The following is a 25,321-nucleotide window of genomic DNA, read 5'->3' as shown; positions in this document are numbered from 1 at the left end:
GGGAGTTCATAACATTTCTTCTGAAGTGAGTTGTAACGTTAGGTAGTTTTGTTAAATTAATTTTACGTAATACATATGTTTCTGTAATCAACACCATACAGGAAAATAAACCTTTTTCTCAAATAAGAAAGAAAACAGTCGGGGCCAACACTGTCTTCTACGCTTTTATTTCTCTATTTGGCTTCAGTGGTTGTAACATGAGTGTTCCCGCTGTATTTTTTGTTTTTTTTCTCTTCGTGAAAAGCTGCCTGAACTATTCACAATCTGTCACATCTATGTATTGTCAAATGTACTAATTTATTCTGCCCTTACCGTTATTGTGTGCCAAGTGGCATGGGTTCTGTTAAATAGCCACTGATCCTTTACTGGTAGTCATTATATGCGGTGCCATGTGTAATTCTTATAGAGTGCAAATCTGCTATCATGCTGCGTAATTCTGAGGCGAAAACCCTCCGCAGGGGCATCGTAGCGCCTTCCTGCCAAGCCGCCTTGATATACCGCACCTTTAATGTATGTCCGGATAATAAATTAATGAATGAAAGAAATTATCTTATTTGATTATCCTTTAGAACGAGAACATAAAGTTTAATGATAGGAAAGGGGGAGATGTCAGCCGGTGGTAACGTGATCCCTGCCGCTAACCTCTCAGTTATTATATGTAAATCTCGTTAACTATCTGAAACAGCCCATCCTGAGACGTGCACTGGGTGCTGGTGCGAGCTGCCTGGGACTCATGAAGCGTAATGCGAACAACCTGGAATTTTTCCTTGGCTCTCTGGGAAAGCTACACACCTTGGGCGTCCAGATGGACCTGTCTGCACTTTACCCTCCGGTTCCGTGGCCTGTTCCCCGTGGAACACCGAGCATTGCTCACCTGGTCAGCTGGGACCACTCGGAGAGCTGGGCAGTCCCCGGCTGGAAGGATTTCCCCATGCCTGTTCAAGTGAGACAATGGAAAATCATTCCAGAATGAAAGACATAGAACAGCACACTCTATACGCAGATTATTTAGAAACATAAAGAGAGAACAGAGTAGAAAAGTGAGTGTGGTTATCCACACATAAGTCCTATTGGCTACATTACGCGCAGGGAAATGGAATAAAGGAAGCTAAGGATGAAGGATAAGAAATGAAAATAAAGAAGAATTGAGAAAGATTAAGAACATAAGCAGTAATGTGCGCATATCTGCAAGCAGTCAGTGAGGGCTGTCACCTCTTTTAATACTCTAATTCTGAGCAAATCAAAGAAAACATTCTTACTTTGACATTCTGCTAGCTAACGTGCCAACGTTCAAAATCGAATAAGAAATTTTCTTACTGCAGCTGAAGTGAGTGAAATGGATATGTTGCCAATTTCCAACAGTCCGCATCTCGTCTATTTTGTGTTGCTAGTGCTAGTTGTGTTACTACCCGAATGGAAGGGCTCGAACCAACTCGAAAGCTCAAATGGAGTAAGCTATTTTTTGCCTAAAAAATGGCTTCCTATTTTCGCCGCAACAATTTTCAGAACACGAGAAGCGAAAAATTGTTGAGCGTTGTCTGGAAACCGCACATTCCTACTCCCTTTTTCTGCACACAGCTTGCTCCCGTTAAGCAAACAGTTTGAAAGGAAAGCGCTGGTATTAAGAACACATTGAAATCAATCATTAAGAGTACATCTGAGCTCCACCTCGGCGGGTATAAAGCGATATCTTTAAAGGCTCCTTCAGCGGTTTTTCTACACACAGAGTCACTGTTATTTTGCTAGAACTTCGTTCTTAACAACCCACTGCACGAAGAGCTCTTGCAAGGAGACTCGGTTATGAATGCCTACCGGAAAGGCCGATGGGATTCGTACAGGCACCAGTCTGCACCGTAGAGTGAGTGCCCTTAGCCTTTTCTGTCCATACCACCTCGCTTACGTTATTTGAATCCCCGCCGAAAACTTCAAAGCGTTTTAAGTTAAGGCCAGTGATGAAGCGCCATGTTGTTTTATAGTTCAGACGCAGAGCATTGAGCGGTGATTCTAAGCCACACCATCCTTGCCAGTGGCGACTAAAGCGGCCGAAGCTCAAACATTTGTTGACGGTTTCTGCGCACCGTCCTCAACGCATTTCTATAGTGACAGGAGCGTCGGGGCACTCAAAACAAAATACTTTATATATACAGAGTGTTCCGGAATAAAAAAAAAACGCGCGCAGTAGTATGCTTCTCTCAGCTAAACACGTGGACTGTTCGAACTAAAATTTCGCTTCGAAATGGCATTTGGTCGGGAGAATTTTTTTTACAACATATGTTTAATTTACTTGCCTGATTCTATCGAAAAAAGTCGGATATTCGCATCTTCTGCGGTGACTAGGAAACAAAAACCAACAAATATCTCAGCGACTGCTCTGGTGGTGCCATCTCAATTTTCGGCCGTGGAGATTCGGCAAATGAGCGGGGGTGGAGGGTGTTTTGCGGGATGTTTGAAGACGCTTTTTCACGAACAACTTGACATTTAGTGAAGCTTTAGCCAAACTCAGTTTATTGTGATCATTGATAGAGCATTAGGAAAAGCATCTTCAAACTCCCGCAAAGCACTAGCCACCCTCCAACATTAGGTACCAAGCTCACAACGATCCCAAATATCATGCCCAACATTTTTGGATAAAAATTTTGAATATTAGAAAACTGTAAGGTACCGGTACTTCCAATGCGTAGCAAAACCTTTCTTTCACAGTGTTTCCATCGCTAGCATCAAACAGTTAGGGCTGCCATAAAAAAATGACGATACGTTTTGGACCATAACAAAAATGTTAATAGCAAAGCAATGCAATCGTGTCGACGGGAGATCTGCAGGTATTTTGATTTTTATCGCGAAATCTGGCAAGACATGAAAAAAATGCGCTTAGAAACTCTTTCCCGTTGAAAACTGCTCTTGTCTAGGACTGTTGGGTATGTACAGTCAGGGTCAAAAGTCCCTGGACCACGTGTTTCTCAAACGAAGCCGATAGCTCTGGATTTAGTCAGCGTCTGGAGATCACACCAGGGGAGGTGAAAGAGAAAATTTTGTACTTTCATATCCAGAAGTGTGATCTCGAGCCGCCGGCTAATAGTAGAGCTATCGGCTTCGTTTGAGTAACACGTGGTGGTCCAGACTTTGGACCCAGACTGCACACCGCTTAGGCGGCCCCCTAAGCAACAATCATGCGCTACTTCAATCTTCCAGTGTACAACAAGAAAAAGGGGTCTACAAAAAGGACACAAAGAGGAGAAATAGTCTAAAAAATTTTGTTTCACTTTTCCAGCTCACAGTATTGCACTTTTCACAGAATGCAGTATATCTGGACAACTATTCGCTAGTTAAGTGGCGCAACTAATCTCACTCCAGGTCTAACTAAACAAGGGGGAGCTATAGGGGATGTCGGCGCGTCAAGCGAAACCATGGCAGATGACAAGACAATTAATGGAATCGGAGTTGATGGACCCGACCCGTTTCTCATCCAGCGCCATCCAGTGGTGGCGGGTTGCGTGAAGCTTGGCCGCTCCAGCCAGCCAGAAGAGACAACCATAATCCCATCCGCAATGAAGCAACAGTCAGACGGAAGGCGCAAGCGGAACGTCATCCAATCTGTCGCTCACATCATTGGTGAGTTACGGAGTCGCATTACATCCAAACATCTCCCCAATAGACCGGGAAAAGGGACATTTTCTTTAACGTTTCTTTGGCCAGTGGTCTAAACATGCTGAAGCAACAATCGATTTCGAAAGAAACGTCTCAGTGTATATATTTTTATTACTACTTCACATGTACTTTGTGTGAAACATGACATGGATGTGAAAGTGATGACCGCAGAAAAATCTTTGAATTGTTATTATTTTCTTTCAACGAGGCGCGTAAAGTGGTGTGGCCATTCAACCATTTTCATGTGGACCATCGATGTCATAAGCAGAGCGGAAAAAAATTCAGGCGGGCACTTTGTTGACCTAAAGTTCGGTGAGGCCAAAGCCTTTAGCGTGGTGTTGCTGCTTGCGTCACTTATGTGTGGTTAAGATGTTAAGTACACAATTGTTTGTGACTCTTAAATTCTGGAGACACTGGAGGGCGTTTGGGAGGCATCCGTCTAGTTCGACGCCTCTCCGAAAACACTCTCCAGCGTCCTTATGCTAGACATATATTAGTGTGGGCAGAGAAAAAGAAAGAAAAATAATGTTGCCCAGCCCGCACCGCCTAAGGCACAATAGGCTCTTAAGCTAGACAAAAATTATAGTGGCACTGTGAAAGAATGAATAATAAAGTGTCCCTGCCCGTGCCACTAAGTATAACGGCTAATCTTAGGCTAGACAAAGAGAACTATATATTCGGTCGAAGGAAGTAGCGTAGTCGTTAGCACTCTCGGCTGCGGAACGGAAGGATGGTGGTTTGAATCCCACCGTGCACAAATATTCTTTTTCTTATCGAGCTGACGTCAATTCATTGACAGCTATAGTGTGACAGATTTCGCAGACGGACAACGATTAGTCATTAAAGGCTTTCGCCTTAATAGCGAAAATCATGTCTCTAATATTAAAACTTTCATGCTCACAGGCGTCAAAGATCCGTCAAGTCTGGACCCGAGAACCAGCCTTGGTGAGCTGGGCGTCGACTCGATGATGAACGCCGATGTGAAGATGATCATGGAGCGAGACTTCGACCTTGAACTCTCAATGCTAGACATCCGCGATCTCACCCTTTGCCAGTTGCGAGACTTTGCCGAGGGTGGCACTAGCAGCCTAACACGGCAAGAGAAGCCGGCCACGCTATAACGTAATGTGGCTGACCGAAACAGCACCATTCCTTCAGGTCAGCACCTCTACCGCGGTGACAAATGCTTACCGACATGAAGAAAGGGAGTTTTCATTTGAACCGAGGTAGTTTTCAGGACAAATAACGAGGGCAAAATGAAAGCAAGCTTATCACCAGTGCTGCTGTCGCAACGTAGGAACATACGGCGTTGTAGCGTTTAACGCACACTACATTACGAAAACTCTATCCCTAAACGGGCTGTGTTAATCAAGCATGAAATTTTTCTTCTTTGTATACAAAATATCGGACATTTTTTGCCAAGCAGTTCACCCAGAAAAGCCGAGCCCAGCCAGGGGAAATCTTGTGCCCATTTGAAAACCGGTGCGTACCTGGCGGCACTAGGGATCGAACCCAGGACCTCCCGAATGTGAGGCGGATGCTCTGCCACAAGGCAACTGATAGCCAATAATATCGCCGAAATCATAGCATTTCACATTTTATTCTTCTCCAGAAATGCTCGTTGCGAGCGAATGGGGTCGCAATGCAGCAGCGATTTTCATCAGCGATAATGAGGTGGCATCCAGATTTGCGCTGCCTTTTCGATTTTTTGGGCGTCCAGTTTGAACCTATTGTCGGATACAACTCAAGCCTGCAGTGAAGCTCCGTACTCGTTTAGGATCGGCGCACAGAATTCCTCCAGGACAAAAACGTAGTCCGTTGTTAAAACTTTTCTTGTCACCTAAACAAGAAGCTAATCAGGAGAATAAAGTTATAAGCTCTAGAATTTTGATACCTAACTTATTTAATAAAGTCAACCATTAAAAAGCTGATTTCATGTACTTTTGTGACTGGCTAGCGGAGTAATACAGTACGCTGAGGACCATCACCTAGTGTTAACTGCTGTTTTTTTTTTTAAAGTTGTATAATACTATAGTTCCTTTTGCTCGAGAAATGAATCCAAAGTGGGTGTCACTGAGTGCTCAAAGCTTTTCGCATGCCACAACAACAGAAAAGAATCAGTTAAAGCGAACTAAAACTAATAGCAATAGCACTAGGGGGCGACACTTTCTATTTCGCATCAAAACTTTCTTGGAGGACAGCGCTGTCGTTCAAACCACACCTAGGCAGCGAAAAAAACAAAGTCGGTGGACACTCCTTGCGCAAAAATGTGAAGAAATAGCAGTACAGGAGGTTTGGTTCAGGCGGTAGAAACCGACGTTGAAGTACGAACACACTGGCGGAAAAACGCGCGGCAGGCCGCTGGCTGCACTATTCGCGACGCTAAAGGGACGGCCACTCAGGCGGCGATGAGTGCGCGGGAGAGCGCCGCCGCGCAAAGCTGTTTTCATGGCAAACCGGTCGAGATCCCTGCTCGTGGAGGAGCGCGCGCGGCTCCGTTGCCGCCTCTGGAGCTCTAAACCAGTTATGTTTACCCGCTGGCATATGTGAGTGTTAGCGGAGGGCCGGGGAGAGAAAGTTCTTGAAATTGTAACCCTGTTTTCAAGTGATACAGGTTTACCTAACACATGCTGTCGTAAAGGCAGCGCTTAAGTAGAGAGGAGGGGGAGCCTTGAAGACCGCGCGCTGCTTTCTGTCTTACTTCGACCGGTGGAGGGCAAAGAGTAAGTTTTTTTTCGGTAAGACGGTAAAGTAATGGATGTTATTCTTTTATTCTTTTGGGAAGGTTGGCTCCAGCTTTGAGTTATCCATCACGTTGATGCATCCCTCACCCAATGAATTCATAGAATGCCGCACTAAGATAAGAATACCGCATACCTCGTAATGGGTCTCTCGTACAATTCTCGCTGTAAAAGAATAAGATTCCATGCGTAACGCACATTCCTCTTAGACATGCATTTTATTTCTATTTAGAGGCAGGGAGGCAGGTATTTCACCTCTTGAATTGCAGCAGTAGGACATAGAAGGGTTAGGGCTCCGACTAGTGTGTAATCGACACGAGGTTCCACAGCGCACAACGAGGAAGGGACACAACAGGAGCGCTCGTGTTGTGTCCCTTCCTCGTTGTGCGCTATAGAACCAAATACCAATAGGACGTTGCCTGTAAACAACAGAGCTATAGGAGGTCGCTTTAAAGAAAATGACAGAGAATGTTTACAACATTCGATTCAGAGCGAAAGCACAGGCTTTTCTTTTTTTGCAAAGACTGTTTTACTGATTTTCCGTGCTTGAATGATTCAACAGAGGTTGACACATGACGACTGATTCAGTTCACTGCGTCTTTTTAGCGGGCACGCAGAAGACGATTTTGCTCGGGTCAGAAACTGCGCATTAGTGCTACGTAGAAAACGCCGATGAGCGGCCAGGACCGCGGAACGGAGCGCTCGCGCTGGGCCAGCTGCGAACAAGCAATAGAGACAATTTTGCTCGCGTGAGAACCGCCGGATGATGCGTAATTACAGGTAACATCCAAGGCAGATTGAAGGGCAGCCTCCTGAGTACGAAGATCTTGGTGAGTACTTCACACCGTGATGTCATCACTTACTGTGGGACTGCCCAGCTCTCAAGCCTACAAGGATCCGGCACCTGATAGTAACAGGTCTTTCACCAAGCAACCCTGCTTCATACATTGCCTGGACGCAGGGACCGTACCATCGTTCTCTACTGGACTTCATCAAATCAGCTAGCCTTTTTCCATTCATTTAATCACTACCACATCTTTCATCACACCTTCACCCATCATTGATGCCCTCGGGCAATAAATTTCGCTAAAAAAAAGAACCACTGGATTAGTGCCGCGTAGACGACTACAATGAGGAGCGCTTGTGCTAAGCAAGCGCTTTTGAGGCAACAACAACCGCTTGAGATAAACTTGGATATATTTTCTCTTCTTTTTAACTCCACCAAACCCTGGCCAATCCCCCACCGTGGGTATGTGCCATCGCTTTAGAGGCAACAACAACAACAATATACACACAGAGACAATTTTTTAGCCCAAAATTCAACCTCGACTACCTTAAATGAGTCAGTCACTACTTTTGCATCGATAGCTACATCACGGTAGCATTTCGAGCCTTCAGCGTGGCGGCGCCGCCACCTTGTGGCCGCGCTGACACCCCGTGGCTGCGCCGCCACGCTGTCACGTGGTTGTTCACGTGGTGCGCAGCAGCTGCTGGCGGCGCGGCGCCGTGATTGACCAACCAACAGCGTGACCAACCACGTGATCAAATTCCACTCGGCCAGCTGTAGCTATCGCCTCATTCCAGGTTTAACCAGAGCTAAACCACCGCCAACTTTTTGACTATGCAATTAAGGCACCCTGGCTAATCCCTCACGGTGGTATGCGCCCCTCCAGCAGAGGACAAGTACACAACAACAAGAGGCACTTTTGCTGGGTTACGTTTCCAGAATTAGAGCTTTCGCTCTAAAGAGGCCTTTTTAATACAGAGTAAAAGTTTAATAAATGTTCTTGCTGAAGGGCAACGTCAGCCGCGGGCTTTCTGGAGTTCCAAGGCTACACTGCGCTTTTTCAAGCAATTTTGCCCTTCCCACTGTTGCCGCTCATGTCTAACAGATCGTTGAGGCTGAGCAGCCGGACGTTTTGCATGAACAATGTGAGACCACAGATACGCTGGACCGCATGCAGCACCTCGACGCCCATCACGGAGTCCATGCCGAGGTCGATGAGGCTGGCGGTCGGGTCCATCTTGGACGGGTCCTCGAAGCCTGCGATACGCCGCGAGAAAGCACAAAATGCTGAAGGGGTGCATGCGTGGCCTCTCAGGAAGCTACCGAATGCAGTACACTCTTTTGCTGTTCAGAGCAGTGGTCACTGCACTGTACTCTGGGAGGTATGCTGTAAAAATAGTTCTAACCACCGCTCCTGCGTTAGCCTTTTCTGTGACATTTGATTCAGCGGCAATCTTTGCATATCAGCAAAGCAAGCTGGTCTTCATAAGTAACAAGGAAATATTTTTTTTTACAAACAAGTAGTTGTCGGCTGTGAAGAATTCAGCACTGGACGTCGGTACAGATTGGCAGCAGATTTACATCGACACACTGAAATATTAAAACCAAACCAGGCAGAGTTTGTCGATTTCACACTGACCTAAAATTTCTCCAACGGCCCCGACCAACTCGTGCGTGTTATTGCCTTTGTCCGACGCTGGACTCGGGGCTGCAGCCTTGACCTCACAAGAGACGACCGGGTGCCGCTGGTTAAGAAACCGCTCCATCAGGTTTAAGCAGAAACAGATTTCCTGAGTCGCGCAGCCGTCGAAAAATGCATCATTTCTGTCGATGTCACCAATGGCGCTCCACTGGATGGCAAGGCCTGCATGTGAACGCGCAATAGGAGAAACAATCACTGAAGAACCTCACAAAAACGACTTCATTTGCGCTTGGTCTCTCCTAGGTGGGACGCCGAGAGGACACTGCTCTCTGGAGGGAGAACTTCGAAAGCATACTGTATTGAGCCTTGGGGGGATTCAGAAAAACACATCATTCTCTGTTTCAAAAGGAGCCCACAAGGTGCCCTTTGCAAGCAGGGCCATAATCATGTTGTCGCAAGATTTGCGTTGCAAAATTTGGGCCTCCTTGTCAACGAGATAGCCTTAGAGGGAGGCTTCCGTAGCCGTAATAAGAAGACTGGTTTGGTGCTAACAGATGGGGAAATTAACGCGTGGGACGGGCAATGCACCGCGTGAAGAAAAGTCTTTCCAAGCAGGCCCATATCCTACGTGAATGTAGTAATGCCTTAGGTACAGTACATTATGAGTGGTAATTGCTTAACGGCGTTTATTCTCTTTCTTGGCTGAGGCTCGACGAGAGTAAGCCAGGCTATCTGTATTTGGCTCGACCAAAGGCTCGTAATGAACAAGAGGAAACTCATAATGAGCCGCTGTTGTAGAAGCACCATGTCAGTAATATTCTTGTTCTAGCACGGGAAAAGCTCTTACAAGCAGAGTGACCTGGTATGCACGCTCACGGCACTCGTGGCTCAAGCTGGTTGTTACTTTGCTGACTTTGCGCCGAGTCGAACAAATGTACTTCTTGGGCCTCATCTTCCGTTAAGCCTCTTGACTGTGCAACTGAATCCATGCACTACGCAGCTTTCTGTGTTTTCTTTCCTGGCACTCCATTTAACACCAACGTATACTACGAAATTCCGTTTCCCTTAGACGTTGTGCTACAACATCATCATACAGTCGGAGGACTACATTTGACGTTAATCTGCGGCAGCTTGAGAGATGCGAGTACAGAAGAGATTACCGGGCATTCCATCTGCAGCGCGTCGCTCGCAAATGTGTTCCACAGAGGAGTCGGCGTAGCACCAGAGTGCCCTCCCGGGGTTACCACGACCAGAGTGAGTAGACGTGAAGTCAACAAAGTGGTCCAGGTGCGGGCACAGTTCACGGGACAGCTGGTCCAGGCGCTTGGTGCTGTTGAGCTTGTATTCGCAAATGGCTGGAAAAGCCTCAGATGTTTGTTCCCCAAGCAGCGGGTTCCGCAGCATCTGCGCACCGGATTAGCTCTGCTGTATCATATGGGAAAGCTCTAAGTACAGCGAAATCAGATCGATTCGGTTTGGTTTATGCGGGTTTAACGTCCCAAAGCGACTCAGGCTATGAGAGACGCCGTAGTGAAGGGCTCCGGAAATTTCGACCACCTGGGGTTCTTTAACGCGCACTGACATCGCAAAGTACACGGGCCTCTAGAATTTCGCCTCCATCGAAATTCGACCGCCCCGCCGCGGTGGCTCAGTGGTTAGGGCGCTCGACTACTGATCCGGAGTTCCCGGGTTCGAACCCGACCGCGGCGTCTGCGTTTTTATGGAGGAAAAACGCTAAGGCGCCCGTGTGCTGTGCGATGTCAGTGCACGTTAAAGATCCCCATGTGGTCGAAATTATTCCGGAGCCCTCCACTACGGCACCTCTTCCTTTCTTCTTTCACTCCCTCCTTTATCCCTTCCCTTACGGCGCGGTTCAGGTGTCCAAAGATATATGAGACAGATACTGCGCCACTTCCTTTCCCCCAAAAACCAATTATTATTATCGAAATTCGACCGCCACGGCCGGGATCGAACCCGCGTCTTTCGGGCCAGCAGCCGAGCGCCATAACCACTCAGCCACCGCGGCGGCTTGAAATCGATTCGAACTCGCGTAATTCAAGCCCCCTGTTCAATCGAAGTAGCCCTTAAGTCTATTGAGCATGCGCTGTATTATAATACCGGAAAATACAGGGAAATTCAAAGCGTTAGCGCATCCAACAATTATGCACTGACGCCGCCGCGGGGGCTCAGTGGTTATGACGCTCGGCTGCTGACCCGAAAAACGAGGGTTCGATTCCGGCTACGGCGGTCGAATTTGGATGAAGGCGAAATTCTAGAGGCCCGTGTACTCTGCAATGTCAGTGCACGTTAAAGTATCCCAGGTGGTCGAAATTTCCGGAGACCTTCACTACGGCGTCCCTCATAGCTTGAGTCGCTTTGGAACGTTAAACCCCCATAAATCAATTCGTTAAATTGATCCTTCACGTTGCTTGGCTGGCCCAATCTCTTCGCTCGTGCTGCTGCATCCGTCTCTCGAATTTTTCTTTACTTGGTTTCTTTACTTGGTTTTTCTTTACTTCTCACCCGGCAGAAGCAGCTGTGAGTCATTAACTAAGGCGAGCAATCGTGTGACAGCCTTAACTACACGGTTAGCGGGCTCATACTAGCGCCGTGTGCGTGAGTGGCTAATTCCTGACGGCCATCGCTACCCTCCATTAGCCACCTTGTCGCGACCCGCGTTGTCGCTTCCCGAAGTGCACAAACCACATTGCCTTGTCCCCGTGATATGAAGTCGACGTGCGCATAGTGGCATTTGTCTCTAGGCTTCCTTTATTTTGCGCACGTCTGCAAGCAGGGTCGGTTTATTTTGATCGCTCTTGTTCTAGTCAGTCTCCGTTTCAATAAACATTCCGCTTAATCCCAGGACGTGTTTAGTTGCCTTGAAGTTGAATTTTTAGGATAGAAAGCGAGCAAGGCAGGAAGGGACAGCTGACAGCGGAGAACGTGCCCTGTCGTTGACTTCCGTTCGCCTGCGTCTTAAACTAAAAGGGAAAATGTGTGATTAATGGAGGATAAGCTGCTTCTTGCTTTTAGAACAATTGATTTTATAATACTATATGGTTCGTGTCACTGCATGAGGGAGCAGGTGCAGTAGAAGGGCGTTAAAGGCATTTTTTTCAGCATCAGAACAGAGGTTCACCATTGGTCTCATAAATATACCCTATCGATATCGCTCTTTAGGAAAGGAAGCAATTTGCCACAATTCACGAGAAGCGAAGGGAGTGCCTCCACGTGGGCTTTATTTCGGACTCCCTTTCCAGAGTTGGAAGAGAAATCGTTTTCCGACAGAGCAACAAATCACCAGGGTATAACGGTGTTGCAAGCACTGGCGCCAACTGGCACCACTCAACAAGTCACCTGCGTGTGTTGGGAAGAACAGGCCGTTTGTAGCATTTTATGTTCAATGAAGGAGTTATTGCCAGAAATCGCTTGTTGTGGGGCTACAACCTTGAGTGAATCCTTTCCGGCCCTCATCTGCACAGTTTTTGGAGCATGTCTGGGGCGAAAAAAACGACTAATGGTACGGACGCACTGGCGGCAAAACACGCGCGGCGCGCCGCGTGCCGCGAAACCTGCCTCGGCGGCGGGTTGGACTGCCGCGCAAAGTATGGGTCGAGGAGCCATTTTCGGCGGCTTGCCCCGTGCCGCAGAGCGGGGAGACCAATGAGGGGCGCCCGACTTAGTCACGTGGGAAGCGTCTGTGTCGCCACCTCTTGGCTCCTAGCAAAGTTACATTCCAGCGCCGGCAGCGGAGCCGCGCGCTCTCCTCCGTAAGCAGGGACGTCGCCCGGTTTGGCGTGAAAAGAGCTTGCGCGGCGGCGCTTTCCCGCGCACTCCTTGCCGCCGGTATGGCCGCCCCTTTTGCGCCGCGAATTGTGCCGCCAGCGGCTTGCGGCACGCTTTTCCGCTAGTGTGTTCGTACATTAACATTCGCCCATTTATAATCGCTCGTGCGTTATATGTCATTTTGCGCCGTACTCGTCTATTTGGGTATTAACTTTAATGTCATATCATACCAAAACGCCCAAAACTGCAACGTTATTTTTAGGTTTTCTCATTAGACACATTGCTGGAGAGATGACGATGACGATGAAAAGATAGCGATGCTCGCTTACCGCTAGAAGATTGAAGATGCCACCGACGGGTCCCATCGCCACCGCTCCCTTCATGGCCTCCCTGGCCCCTTTCTCCGTTGAGATGTCGACGTTGATGACACGTACCGTGGCTCCTACGCAGTGCCAGCGGTGCAAGCAGAGCCGCTGGTATCCCGTGCTCCCTCCACACTGGGTAGTGAGAATGAGCTTGCGACATCCTCGTACCACCATCCAGTCTGCGAGCTCCATGCCGAAGGTGCACATGCCCCCAGCAACGATGTACGTCTTGTGTGCATAGAAGTAAGTCCGGGAGATGGCTTCGACAGTGAAGGTTGGCAAGGGACCCACGTTTCGCTGCCTCTCCTCTGGCCGTACCTAGGTTCAGTGATGGCAAACGGATGCACTCGCCTAGCGCAACTCCATACGTAGACAACAAAGTCAAAAGAAGATTTGGTGCCGTAGTGGAGGGCTCCGGAATAATTTTGGCCACCTGGGGATTTTTAATGTCAGTGCACGTTAAAGATCCCCAGGTGGTCGAAATTATTCCGGAGCCATCCACTACGGCACCTCTTTCTTCTTTTCTTCTTTCAGTCCCGCCTCTTTAATCCCAATTCCCTTACGGCGTGGTTCAGGTGTCCAACGATATGAGCACAGATACTGCACCATTTCCTCTCCCCAGAAACCAATTATATAACACGATGGGCAGTTATTCACAGTTCGTTTGTCCAGTTTGCGAGTGCAGCCTTAAAGGCCAGCTATAAGGAAATTTTTCGCAGCGTAAAAATACCTTTTTCTAGCAGCATATCAATGAGCCATGGGAAAAACAAGCCATAGAAAGCGTGACAGCAGTTAGTGGTTTTTGAAGAAAGGATATGGCACCGCAACTAGCTCACTTTTTGGCGGACACCTGAACCGCGCCTTAGGGGAAGAGAGAAGTGTGGGAATTTAAAAATAAAGAGAAAAAGAGATGCCGTAGTGGAGGGCTCCGGAATAAATGAGACCAACTGGGGATCTTTAACTTGCGCTGACATCCAGAACACAAACCAGGAAAAGAATGGCCATTACCAAGTGCCGGAAATTATGTAAAAACGGCAACGCTCGGAAACACTACACCTAGTACTTGTGGCGTTTCGGCGGCTTAATGCTTCCCGCAGAAACTGCAGTAAGTGGGCATGCATTGCAGGCATGTTCTTCGATCGACGCGGCCGCCTATCGACTAAGTTCATAGCACTGAAAAAAACTACTGCGAACCGAGACGTCCAAGTGTGCTTCGATAGAGCTTTCCAAAGGAAGCTGCATCGAGGTACCCTAGGACTGTTTTTTTCTTTTGCGCGATATCTGTTTTCGTCCATCTGTCACCGACGGCAGACGGAGCTGCTCGCGCAAATTTTCTTGGTTTGATTCTGTCTTATCGGATGTCCATCCGTTGTAAAGGATACGACTACGATGTCGCCATCATCCGAAAACTGTTTATCGGCCCGAAACGCGAGAGACCGCACTTCAGAAAGGCATGTTGCGTGTGTGTTCATGTAAGGCGTGGAAGTTTGTGCTCCTTGGGGGGCCCCATACGGGGCACAAACTCCCTTCGCATTCCGCGTTCTCGTGGTGTAGTCCAGTTGAAATGACGTGATAACACACTGAATTCACATGATCCACTGGCCACATTACTGGCCCATGTGGCCCATTAACTCCATAACCTCTTCCACATACGTGACCAGTGTGACCATTCGCACATGACTAGCTATCTGCAAGCCTCGCACCTATATGAACTCGCAATTGAAGCGCAGAAAACCTTTTCTTGCCACATTTTTTTCTTCTATATCTATACAACTGGTGCTCAAACTAGTTCCAGCTTAGGTGGAAGTCCAACTAGTTCCAGCTTAGGTGAAAGTCCATTCGTTTCCTTCTTTCCTCGTGTATACAGTCGCATTTGAACCTGTACCCGTCTCCAGAAAAAATCTCGCCTCGTGCCTTAAGGTATGTCATTACCTCGTTCATTTCAGACAACTCACCTGTAATACCACTTTTGCCGCACCTCTTCCAGACGCCACCACTCGGAAAGCCTCCGGTGCCCGGTCGGCAGTGAAGACTGTGGCCTCCAGCGTACGCACAGCGCCAGAACTGATGCCCTCGCTGACCAGTTCGGTCACGCGACACTTGTCGGAAAACGCCGCAGCATCGTCGCAGTGAAGCCGGTCAAGTATGTCACCCGTGACGGCGACACTGCTCCGATTTAAGGACAGCGCGCCGAGCAAAGGGCTATTAGTTCCGTGAGCATTTATGTCCATGTACCGGGCGTTCCACGGCAGGCATCCATCCTCACAATCCAGCACGAAGTCCACACCTGATGAGTCAAGCCACAACGAAAAATGAGAGGGGAAATCATGCTTGGGGGACGCAGTCACACGTGGCGGTGAGAGAGAGAACAGACTTTATAACACTAGCTTTTATTTCGCCGATGGGCTTCTTAATTCAAAAGCTTATTGCTGGTTTCGGCATCAGGCGTACAGCAGACCAGCTGAACGGGAGCCACTCAAGGGGAGGGACAGCCAGTGTTCCCACGAAGTTCTTGTGGGGTGACGGATGGGCGGTAAGGGGATGCTCGTGCATTCCTTGAACGTGTGTGGTGGAGAGAGTTGGGTTTCCTGCGCGAAAGCTACACGTTCGAGGCGAGGGGGGGGGGGGGGAGGATTAAAAAGTGCGCCTTAACGGTGCCTGGATGTGAAATTCCTTCATGCAAACAACAGTCATCATTTAGAAATATAATATCCCTTCATTAAGGCTGCGAACTGGGCGAGTTGGTACTGATTCATATTTGAACAGCGCAATAAAACAACGGGACACAACGAAGAATGGACACCACAAGCGCCTTCTGTCACACGAACTGATAAAGGGACGATGCACTTATCCGGCCAAGATGTGTAGCTTTCCGCTCTTGCCTATTGTCACCGTTGTGGGCATGCTGATTAGCTTTTGCGTTTCCTTTTGTTTTCCCTCTTGATTATGTTTGGTTTATGGGGGATTTGACGTCCCAAAGCGACTCAGGCTATGAGGGACGCCGTAGTGAAGGGCTGCGGAAATTTCGACCACCTGGGGTTCTTTTACGTGCACTGACATCGCACAGTAGACGAGCCTCTAGAATTTCGCCTCCATCGAAATTCGACCGCCGCGGCCGGGATCGAACCCGCGTCTTTCGGGCCGGCAGCCGAGCGCCATAACCACTCAGCCACCGCGACGGCTCTCTCTAGATTGTGTTTGTTGTTCCTAGTATTTAAGAGACCTTTGCCGTGAATAAAGATCTAGTTGCGAGTCAGCGCTTGTGGTGTCTATTCTTCGTTGTGTCCCGTTGTTTTATTGCGCTGTTCAAATATGAATAAGATCTCTTATCGGTTGCACACAACTTTGCACGTTTTTGCCATTCAGGTTGTGCTCTCGAGCCACGTTATTTATCCTTTAATGCCCAAAATTTTGGAACGCACTCTCATTCGCTTCCGCGTACGACCCACGGGAAGCAATTCAGGCGCGAAGAAATTGCAACGACATCAGCAGATTCAATCACTGGGGTTTTCTGCGATCATACTTACTGCGTAGCGATAGTACTTATCGACGGCGCAGTGCGCTGTTCGGTGAGAAATGCTTGTGCTTCACTCAGATAACACGTTAGAGCACGACAGCTGCTCGCATGCTTCTGAGGGTCCCTCGAAGCTTACGGGTACACTTCACGACAGCCCACAATGTACAGAAGACAAGCTCGCGTTCTCGTCGCCGATATGAGGAACTTCACAAGCAGCACAGGTAATCGGCCCAATATTGCAACAAGGTGGCTCCATCCTGGTCCATTGTAGGGCCGGCCACTGTCAATACCGTTAAAACGTTGGGCGAATTACCTGTGCTGCTTGGGTTGCGCTGAAGTTTGCGGTGCCGATTGCAGCGCCATAACAATGTTGGGCGAATTACCTGTGCTGCTTGGGTTGCGCTGAAGTTTGCGGTGCCGATTGCAGCGCCATAACAATGTTGGGCGAATTACCTGTGCTGCTTGGGTTGCGCTGAAGTTTGCGGTGCCGATTGCAGCGCCATCACACACTGCTTAGCTAGAAGAGCAAGCAGTTTTGTTTAGTACTATTAGTACTTTTCCGCACCTAGACTGTACAGGCGCACTTTTTTAGCGCAGTTGGTCAGGAACCCCACAACGAAGCCCTTGAAGATGCGTGTGGACCTGATTTTCTTTCTCTCACCCCTCAATTTAAATGCGCATCCCTTCTGATATGACGGCGTGCGGGTTTACACGTAAAGTGCGGCAGTTTCCTTGCGTTGATTCTTGAGAAATCCTATTATCTTCTAACTCGATGAGAAAATACCCTGCAGGGGCCTGTCCTTGAACACATCGCCAGGAGAGGCGCAGGATGCCAAAAGCGAATAAAGCGAAAGTAAAAAAGACGTTTTGGGAAAAAGAGGCGGCAGGATGATGATCTAAATGAAGCATCTGGGGAAATTCGGAGGAGTGCACAGCACTTGACCGATAGCATGAGCTTCAAGCATATGCACACGCCTGAGTACAAAAAGCAACGCTGCACTTTTGCACCATGCGCTCTCCCCCGAGAACCCAAGGCCGCATCTCAAACCTTTCGACACCACCTCTTGGGTGTCAAATGAGAACGAGCCTAATTTCTGCCTGCGGCACCTCATTTATGCACGCACGTTGCGCGCCCAGAGCATTTCGCCCCATTATCCGCTGCCTTCGCTTCAAGAATTCTCCCGACACAAAGCACAGCGTTGGAATCTTGCCACCAGTGATAATAGGTTTGCAAAGGTAACTTTTCACATATGCTAGAAGTCCCTGTGTTTGTCCTTTTCCAATTAATTCAACAATGCAAACTCACCTCGACCCTCTGTGTGTTCTAAAATGTGATCATGTTGAGAAATGGCATGGAAGTTTATGAATCGCCAGTTCTCCACGTCAGGAAAGCGCTTCTGCAGGTGCTCGCATTCTTCATTTGTACCTGAGGGAAAAGGCATACGACAACATGACCTATGTTGGACTAATCATTAATAAGAATTGAACAAGGACATCAGTACTGTCGCGCTTCACACTTTTTGTCAGCACGTCCAATCTGACAACTTTGCTTAGTTTCGTTCCCCTTCATACGTCAGTTCTTGGCTGAGGCGTTCGCCCAGACAGGGATAGTTATGCATTGATTGTTTTTTTAACCTCGCCTAACCATACTACTTGATCGAATCGCCACCGCGGAAGCTGCATCTCGATACAGGCGAACTGAAGAGACGCCCTTATGTAATGCGATGTCACTTAAATATCTCCGTAAAGCCGACATTATTTCAGAGCCAACCATTACGGCGCTCGTTATAGACCGTCTGCAGCTTTGAGACGTTAAGCCCCATATACCTTAGCACATCACAACATATTTTGGAAAACCAATACGACACCGCACAACAAACTGCCGTGCCGAAAGGAAACTAAGTTTTCTCTGGTTATTTTAGTAAAACAAGCTCCCAGGATAGTTTACTTTAGAACTATTGAACTGTAGTTTTGCTGTATGTTACCTGACATAAAAAACGGATGATGGCCTAGCTGTGTTAGGCCAGGATATACGTAGCGTAAGCGCGGCGAACTCTGGTTAGGAAGAGTTAATATATGAAAGGTGCGTATTCACTACATGCGCCTTTATTCGCGGTTAAATTAACCTTGCGCCATTGTGGCGGAGTGGCACTGTCTCCACCTCAAATGCCAAAGGCCGTGGTTCGAATCCCAGGCTGGACACAGGGTCTTATTTATTCAGTGCGTGTGCGGTAGGGGTTGACCACGTGGTTGGCTCGGTCACGTGGTGCGGAGCTGCTGCCGGCGGCGCGGCGCCGTGGCTGGTCACACGGTTCGTCACGTGGTGCAGTTTCCAGAGGATGCGCAGACCGGTGAGGCGCGCGCGGCGGCCACGGCGGAGCGCCTCGTGGCGCTGTGCGCCGTGTGACGTCACTGCTCCTCGCGCATGCGCAGCACGGCTCTCCAGGAGCCACGCGAAACTGCTCAACCTCGGCCAGTGTAGCTTACGCAACAATCGCCTAGCCTCATGGGCGCATGTGACTCTTACCGACACTTGTAAAGACGGTGCACCCCATGGATAAGGCAATGGAGATGGCGGCCTGTCCCACGTAACAACTGCCGAAATGAACCAGAACAGCGTCTCCGGGTCGCATGTTGCCCCTCACTAGGAGAGCGTAGTACGCGGTTGAGTATGCCAGAGGAACAGTTGACGCCTCCAGCAGTGTCCAGGATTCAGGAACTTCCCACATCAAGAGCGGATCGGCAGCCACCACGGTTGCTATGGCGTGACTCGGCACCACCCCCATGACCCGGCGTCCTTCAGGATCCCGTCCAGAGAACTCTTCACCGAGGGCATGTTCGCCATTCGCCACACAACCTGCACATCGAGAGATAAATCCGTCCTCATTTCCTTCATGGGGTAGGGCTTTAACGCGTCTATTAGTAATTTAAAACACTCGAAACGAGGCAACGAGGGATGTGCTATGAAAAATACAATTAAATGTGTGTAACTTGATTGCACACAAGCACGAAACACTTCTCGACGAAAACGTCAAACGCTTGACGCTCTAGCTGACATGGGATAATGCTCACCGGGCAACGGTGGCTTTTCAGTGGTGGACAGGACATCTCGGTGGTTCACTGAGGCGTAGTAAACGTTGCAAAAAATACGGTTAGCGCCAGCTTCTTTGCTCTGGGGTAGCGAGTAGCCCAGCGGCGATTCAAGCCAGTTGTCCAGGTCACTGCAAGTGCGCATGGCGAACTCCGTCCTCTTTTTTGGAGGGTCACCTGTAGTGGACGTGTGAAGACAGAAAGCCAACGCAGTCATCAGAAACTGCCACGCTCTTAATACCTGCAAATTATAAAACGCCTAGTGAAATCAGCGCAGTCCCTTGCGGTCGCATTGTTGAGGTTAGCAGTTGCCACCGGCACCTACAGTTGGTTTGGTTTGGTTTATGGGGGTGTAACGTCCCAAAGCGACTCCGGCTATGGGGGACGCCGTAGTGAAGGGCTCGGGAATTTTCAACCACCTGGGGTTCTTTAACGTGCACTGATATCGCACAGTACATGGACCTCTAGAATTTCGCCTCCATAGAAATTCGACCGCCGCGGCCGGGATCGAACCCGCGTCTTTCGGGCCAGCCCACCGGCACCTATGAACTGCGATTTCAGTTAATAGCGGTTCCCTACAACTTTTCATTTCAAACCACGCACATGTGCCCATGTTTTCGGCAGCTTTAGGCAGTACATTCGAGTTAGCCAGGTTCTCGGTTTGAGACAAAGCAAGGTACCGGTTCGTAACATATGGAGCATAATGGAAACTTAGCAATTGCTATGGTATATTTCGGTGGAGCTGCAACGCACATTCAAAAGCTGTACGTCCGCCTCACACTAGACAAAGGATGGCGGGAGAGCAGCATTGTCTGCGCCCGGAGAGAGATTAGTTACGCAAGACTTCAAGCACTACATTCAAGGCATACCCAGAAGGCGAATTTGCACACACTACAGTGCATATCCCATGAATAAGGAACCTTTTTTGGGGCGCACGCACATCTTGAAAAAAAAAATCTCGAAATGCGTACTAAATACTTAGGCCTGAGTACAGGGATGGCTGGCCCGCTTCCCCATGGGAAATATTTCAGCATGTGAAGTGGTTCCGCTTTGACAAAACGTTATTGCCCTTTTTTGTCATCCGCCAAATGCTATGTAACGTGCAAAGCGAAAAAATAAGCTTGTTAAGTTCACCAATCCATATCGAACGGGAACGCGCGATCTAGCTGAGAGGCCATTTTTCCGCATCAGTACGGCCTGATCGCTAGTTTCTTGCTGTTTGACTTTTTATGACCCAAATACGATCTTCATTTCTGATGTTGTTCATATTGATGCATGCAGCAGTAATGCAGGCAAAAGTTTGTTGCCTCCAGCGTCATGCTGGCTTCGGTTTTTCCTGCTTCATTCTACACGTTACAATATGCTACTTTGGTTCTTGCACTTTTCCTGCCTAACCCGCCGCTAACACCACTCTCTAGTTTATAATTAATACTGAAGTCTCTGCACCATCGTATGCACCCGCTCGAGAAGCTTTTTCGGCTAGGTAAGAGTCCATACAAGAAGGAACTCACCTGACTTAGGAGCGGCATGCCTGTAGGATCCCCATTGGCCATCCCGGTAGACGTTCCTGACAAGGTCCTTCTCCACCACGTCCTTGTATAAGGGATTGCTGAGGCTGAAATCGGTCACCTCGTTCGGTTTATCAATGGAAGCGTCGAGTATGCACCTAAGAAGACAGGACAAGGATCCCTCTGTCAGAAAAGCTGCGTGCTCCTTCCCTAATACGAAGGAATGGAGGAGGCGCAATCTTTGAAACCACACCACTGCGAACCGTGTCGCGGCACCAAGAAGCATGAGAAAAAAAAAACGTTATAACACTTTTCAGCCGATTTACAACACTCCGCAAAACTTTAAACTGGAAACAAATGAAAATGTCAATTTTGCGGGCACCTGTCGCCGATATAGTGAATAGCAGTAGACGCGAGCCAGCATGTAGACAAGTGTTCTAATAACCAGTCGCAGTCTTCACGCAAGAGTGGGTAGAAATGGCTTAATGTATTACAATTCGATTCAATTTAAATTATTTTTCCGGATTCAGAAGAAGCTCTGCAATAATTATCTGCGTAAAAAAGCAATATACATATAACTGAGAAGACGCAGGCATCTGATTTACAGAATCAGTTCTGACGTTTACTTAAGGAGGTATAGTAATAAAGAAAGCTAATATTTAAACATGACGCAATGCAACTTGAGAGGAAGAATTAAGCAATACAATTAGTAGGGATTGAAACAAATATATATAGACTGCGCACATCTAAAAATGGGCAAAGATGCGAGACCACCAATACCTGTTATGCACATCGTGCTGTTACGTAAGCATAAATCGTGAAGCAATAAAAGAGCGCAATAACGCCGTGAGTACGCTACGCGATGGACGAGCCATAATGCAAGATGAAGCTTAAAACCGTTTCCAACATTTTGACGTCTCTGAGCCGAATCAAGATCGACTGGAATATTTTACTAGCGCGGAGTCGACGATTATTTTCCACGTAGGAGGAAGAAGTATTTTCTTTTTCTTAGCAGGTTTATGTAGAGCATAATTCCTTCACTTACCTTTCAGGTTCGATGTATGTGGTGGTAAAAAATATTGTCTTTGACTGCAAATTAACGACAACATTTTTTATGTCTCTACCTGTACTTTTCTCGGCGAAACAGAGACGAGACCAACCAGTATTGACCGCTATCTTTGATCGAAACACTCGCAGGATGAAACTCGTGAGACCTAGAGCTCGTAGTTCAGGGTGAACGTTTGTTTTACATATCGTTTAGCTAAGGGTGAAATACTGACGAATTAACGTTGAGTTGTATGTATTTTTACGCAGAAGAGTGGCAGATCGGGCTAGTTAGTGCACGTTTGTCATTTTTCAAAAGCGCTAAAACAACACCCACAAAGAAGAAGCAGACATGGACGAGCGCTACTTCCAACGCTACTGAGTTGGAAGTAGCGCTCGTCCATGCCTGTTCCTTTTTTGTACGTTTTGTTTCAGCGCTGTCGAAAAAAATGACTTTTTACGCGCGGACTCACTGAAGTACATCTAAGCAATCGCTCTCAAAGCTCTAGCATCCAGTGAGTACTGGCAACAACTATCGTAGTGTATCTTTTTGCCGTCACAGCATTACTGGGAAGTCGGCTTGTTTTCTGCCAGCTGCGTCAGAGGTGGCTAAACCGCTGCACCGATCACATGGCCATCAAAGTGTTGCGTGCTTGACGCAACTGCAAAAGACTAACATGTTTAACGAAAGGTGCGGGAAAATGACAGTTTCAAGCAGGATAGGGAAACTTCAACAAATTCACTACGGCTTTTGATTTCTAATTCACCGTTAAGCGTGTCGCCTTGGCGTGCTCGCTCTGTGAGACTTTAAAATGTAGCCAGTTTCAGTGGTGGCTTCAAGCGTACGCAGATCAGTCATCAGTGCCATCAAAGATGCTCTTAGATGCTCGCTTGCATGTTTCCCACAATCGCTGTTACTCTACAAAGTCGGCTAATAATTCAGCAAAGCGGCTTAGCTATCTCTTTATTCCAGTGTCATTAAAGTTTCTTCACAAACTGGTTTATTTCCCTGTGTCGATAAAGCCAGTGGCATTCCACTGGCGGTGATGGTTGCATTGCTACAGGCATGACAAAGGTGTCGAATACATACCTGATGCGGCCTCCAGCAGCGGCATCCCGGAGACATTTGGTTAAGCCATCGACGCCACTCGTCCCTGTGGCAAGCAGCCACAGGTTTTCTCCGGCCCGCTTACTTCGATACTCAAGGATCTTGTTCTGCACGTCTTCGACCCAGTAACTTGTTAGGGTGTTCACTCGCAGCATCTCTACCTTTGCGGCTTGCACAGGGAACTTCCTGAACAGCAAGAGCGCTGACATGTTGTTGGACTTTAGGCCGACTAGGCGAAGACCACTTGAGGAGAAAGCTGCCACCATTTCGCTAATAGAGTGAACTGGAAACACAACTTTTGCCTGTGCAGAGAGGAAAACCTCAGCTGGTGAGAGGACAGTGCGCTGGGCTACAAGAACAAAGCCGTTCACTCTGCACAGCATGTGCAGTTCTTCAGCCAATGCCTCGAGACTTTTAGAGGTCAATGTCTTCCCGCGCACGGCAATGATGTCCGCTTCAGGCACTTTGCCGCTGGATGTGAAGGATGGGCTCCAGGTGACTGCCTTAACGCCTTGTGGAGTCTGTTCTGGGCCGAGTATTCCCAGCGACTCATGGGCCACGGTGTACTCGGCCCTCAACAGGCTGTTGGACCCAGTGAGAAGGGGGATAATCCATGGAGCGAAGAGTGAGGTTTGGGAAGCAAGTTCAAGAATTCGGATCCTGTAGTCGCTTGTATTCTCAACAGCAACGTCAAGGAGGTGTCCCAAGGCGTCATCTCCGAAAAGGGCCGTGTTGAGAAGGTCATTTTCAATATTTTTCTCATTTGCAGTAAGTGCAGATTTGATGGATAAATCAAGCGAAGAATCTGTGCCTGTTTTCTCTCGTGAAATGGCCACAAGAGTTCGAAGAAGGCCATGATTTTCTGAAGGGTTTTCGAGGTAGGAGTCGATTACTTTTTGTGGTGCCTCGTGGAGGTTTTTTATGATGTCGGACTTGTGAGATTCACTTGTGCACCATGAATCGAGCAGGTGCCGCGTGACGCCGCTGCACACTTGTACGTACTCGTGGACGTCAGCTTCTCTTTCGGTCCTGGTGGCTTCGTCATCCATGTACGGTACAAAACGGTATTCCTGAAAAGTTTGCACGGGCTGTTTGGAGCGCCGTTTTGAGACCCTTGTCATGAGACCTCGTAGTAAGACTCCCCCAGCACGGAGCGTGTTTCTTTGGTGGTTGTAGATGACGTCCACACCTGCGGCGACAAGATGATGGCTGTATTCACAACGCAAGGACCAAGGACGATATTGTGTAATTTGTGTACGCTTTTACAAATGGGCATGATATATTAGCCATGTAAACGTGCACAGACAGATTCCTTTCCCGGCTTAATAACGGTATTCTTCAGATACTGCTGTGCCAACTCATTCATCTGTCTATCATAGGCTTCTTTTAAAAACCTGAGGCATCAAAATTGCAATCTGTCAGGCGCTGTGCTGTGATTCTGCTCCGAACAAAGGGTGGAAATGAAGAATGGATTTTGCATCGGCAATAGTCAGACAACAATTCTGTACCCACATTAGAGTAATTGCGAGCAGCATGTGGCAGTATATTTGAGCTTCTATAAGAAGTTCGTCTTTTAACAGTTCAAGTTCAAATACGAAAGGTTGCTCGAACCATGCGAGGTTCAGTTCATCACTTTGTTCTGCGGCCCTCACTAGAGGCGCCATTTCTATAAGGTCCACTTAGACAGGCTTCACAAAATTATCAAATCTACAAGACAACCACTAACCGCATTCTGGGGACTTCTCGACTGCCTGTGCTTGGATTTGGGGATCGATGTGGCAAAGCTGCAGTTGGTAAGTTGTGGTAAGGGTTCGAAGCGGGTTTCTGAGGATGCTAAACTGTAGCATGCTCTCGATGAACGTCACCCAGTTGTCCTCCCATCGCAGCTTGCCGAACGGATCTGCCCGAAGGAAAGAAGGTATAGGTTAAACAGAACATGTCGCTCTAGGAGACACGATACGCCCTAATGGACGCAATGCGGGCAGAACTCATACTGCGAATTTTCATGCTGTTGAAGGCTCAGGTGTCGTCCAAGCCGTTTTCTACCAACTGTTAAAACTGCAGTAGCAGGCCTTTCCAATGCGTTAA

The 25,321-nt window shown here is 48.1% G+C and overlaps 3 protein-coding genes across 5 annotated transcripts in view; 1 reads left to right on the top strand and 2 right to left on the bottom strand.

Moving 5' to 3' along the window:
- The window catches only part of LOC144101253 (fatty acid synthase-like), a 39,391-nt gene extending 31,918 nt beyond the window's left edge, over positions 1–7,473 (top strand). The window contains exons 12-15 of one of the 3 annotated variants that reach the window (XM_077634341.1): positions 686–943; positions 3,468–3,609; positions 4,549–4,803; positions 7,167–7,473. In XM_077634341.1, the coding sequence (XP_077490467.1) occupies positions 686–943; positions 3,468–3,609; positions 4,549–4,766 (618 nt within the window). In that variant the 3' untranslated portion in view covers positions 4,767–4,803; positions 7,167–7,473. Of the gene's footprint in view, positions 1–685; positions 944–3,467; positions 3,610–4,548; positions 5,581–7,166 lie in introns of those variants that run through there. The other 2 variants (XM_077634340.1, XM_077634342.1) reach the window with 2 other exon arrangements.
- Positions 7,474–8,101: 628 nt separating this feature from the next.
- On the bottom strand, positions 8,102–9,767 carry LOC144102285 (fatty acid synthase-like). The gene is made up of 3 exons (XM_077635587.1): positions 9,692–9,767; positions 8,813–9,037; positions 8,102–8,430 (listed from the first exon to the last, which is right to left on the bottom strand). Exons 1-3 carry the CDS (start codon positions 9,765–9,767, stop codon positions 8,234–8,236), a joined length of 498 nt encoding a protein of 165 aa, XP_077491713.1. The 3' UTR covers positions 8,102–8,233.
- Positions 9,768–9,931: 164 nt separating this feature from the next.
- Positions 9,932–25,321, bottom strand: part of LOC144102284 (fatty acid synthase-like) — a 46,544-nt gene continuing 31,154 nt past the window's right edge. Inside the window, exons 14-22 of the mRNA XM_077635586.1 lie at positions 24,960–25,133; positions 23,216–24,422; positions 21,085–21,239; positions 19,556–19,750; positions 19,011–19,340; positions 17,790–17,909; positions 14,922–15,253; positions 12,931–13,284; positions 9,932–10,219 (exon numbers count right to left, since the gene is read on the bottom strand). Of these exons, the coding sequence (XP_077491712.1) occupies positions 9,932–10,219; positions 12,931–13,284; positions 14,922–15,253; positions 17,790–17,909; positions 19,011–19,340; positions 19,556–19,750; positions 21,085–21,239; positions 23,216–24,422; positions 24,960–25,133 (3,155 nt within the window). The remainder of the gene's footprint in view (positions 10,220–12,930; positions 13,285–14,921; positions 15,254–17,789; positions 17,910–19,010; positions 19,341–19,555; positions 19,751–21,084; positions 21,240–23,215; positions 24,423–24,959; positions 25,134–25,321) is intronic.

Source organism: Amblyomma americanum, chromosome 8 (assembly GCF_052857255.1).
Source record: "Amblyomma americanum isolate KBUSLIRL-KWMA chromosome 8, ASM5285725v1, whole genome shotgun sequence".
Taxonomy (NCBI): domain Eukaryota; kingdom Metazoa; phylum Arthropoda; class Arachnida; order Ixodida; family Ixodidae; genus Amblyomma; species Amblyomma americanum.
Note: the sequence above shows the minus strand (reverse complement) of the source record. Positions and strands in the feature narration are given on the sequence as shown.

Bases quoted from the DNA above. Each gene is read 5' to 3' on its own strand.
- LOC144102285 (XM_077635587.1), bottom strand. From the start codon at position 9,767: ATGAGGCCCAAGAAGTACATTTGTTCGACTCGGCGCAAAGTCAGCAAA. The intron at 9,038-9,691 runs GTGAGCGTGCAT...GTTCACATGCAG, and splicing joins CAGCTTGAGCCACGAGTGCC to GCCTTGCCATCCAGTGGAGC. The intron at 8,431-8,812 runs GTCAGTGTGAAA...GGCGTATCGCAG, and splicing joins GGCCGTTGGAGAAATTTTAG to GCTTCGAGGACCCGTCCAAG.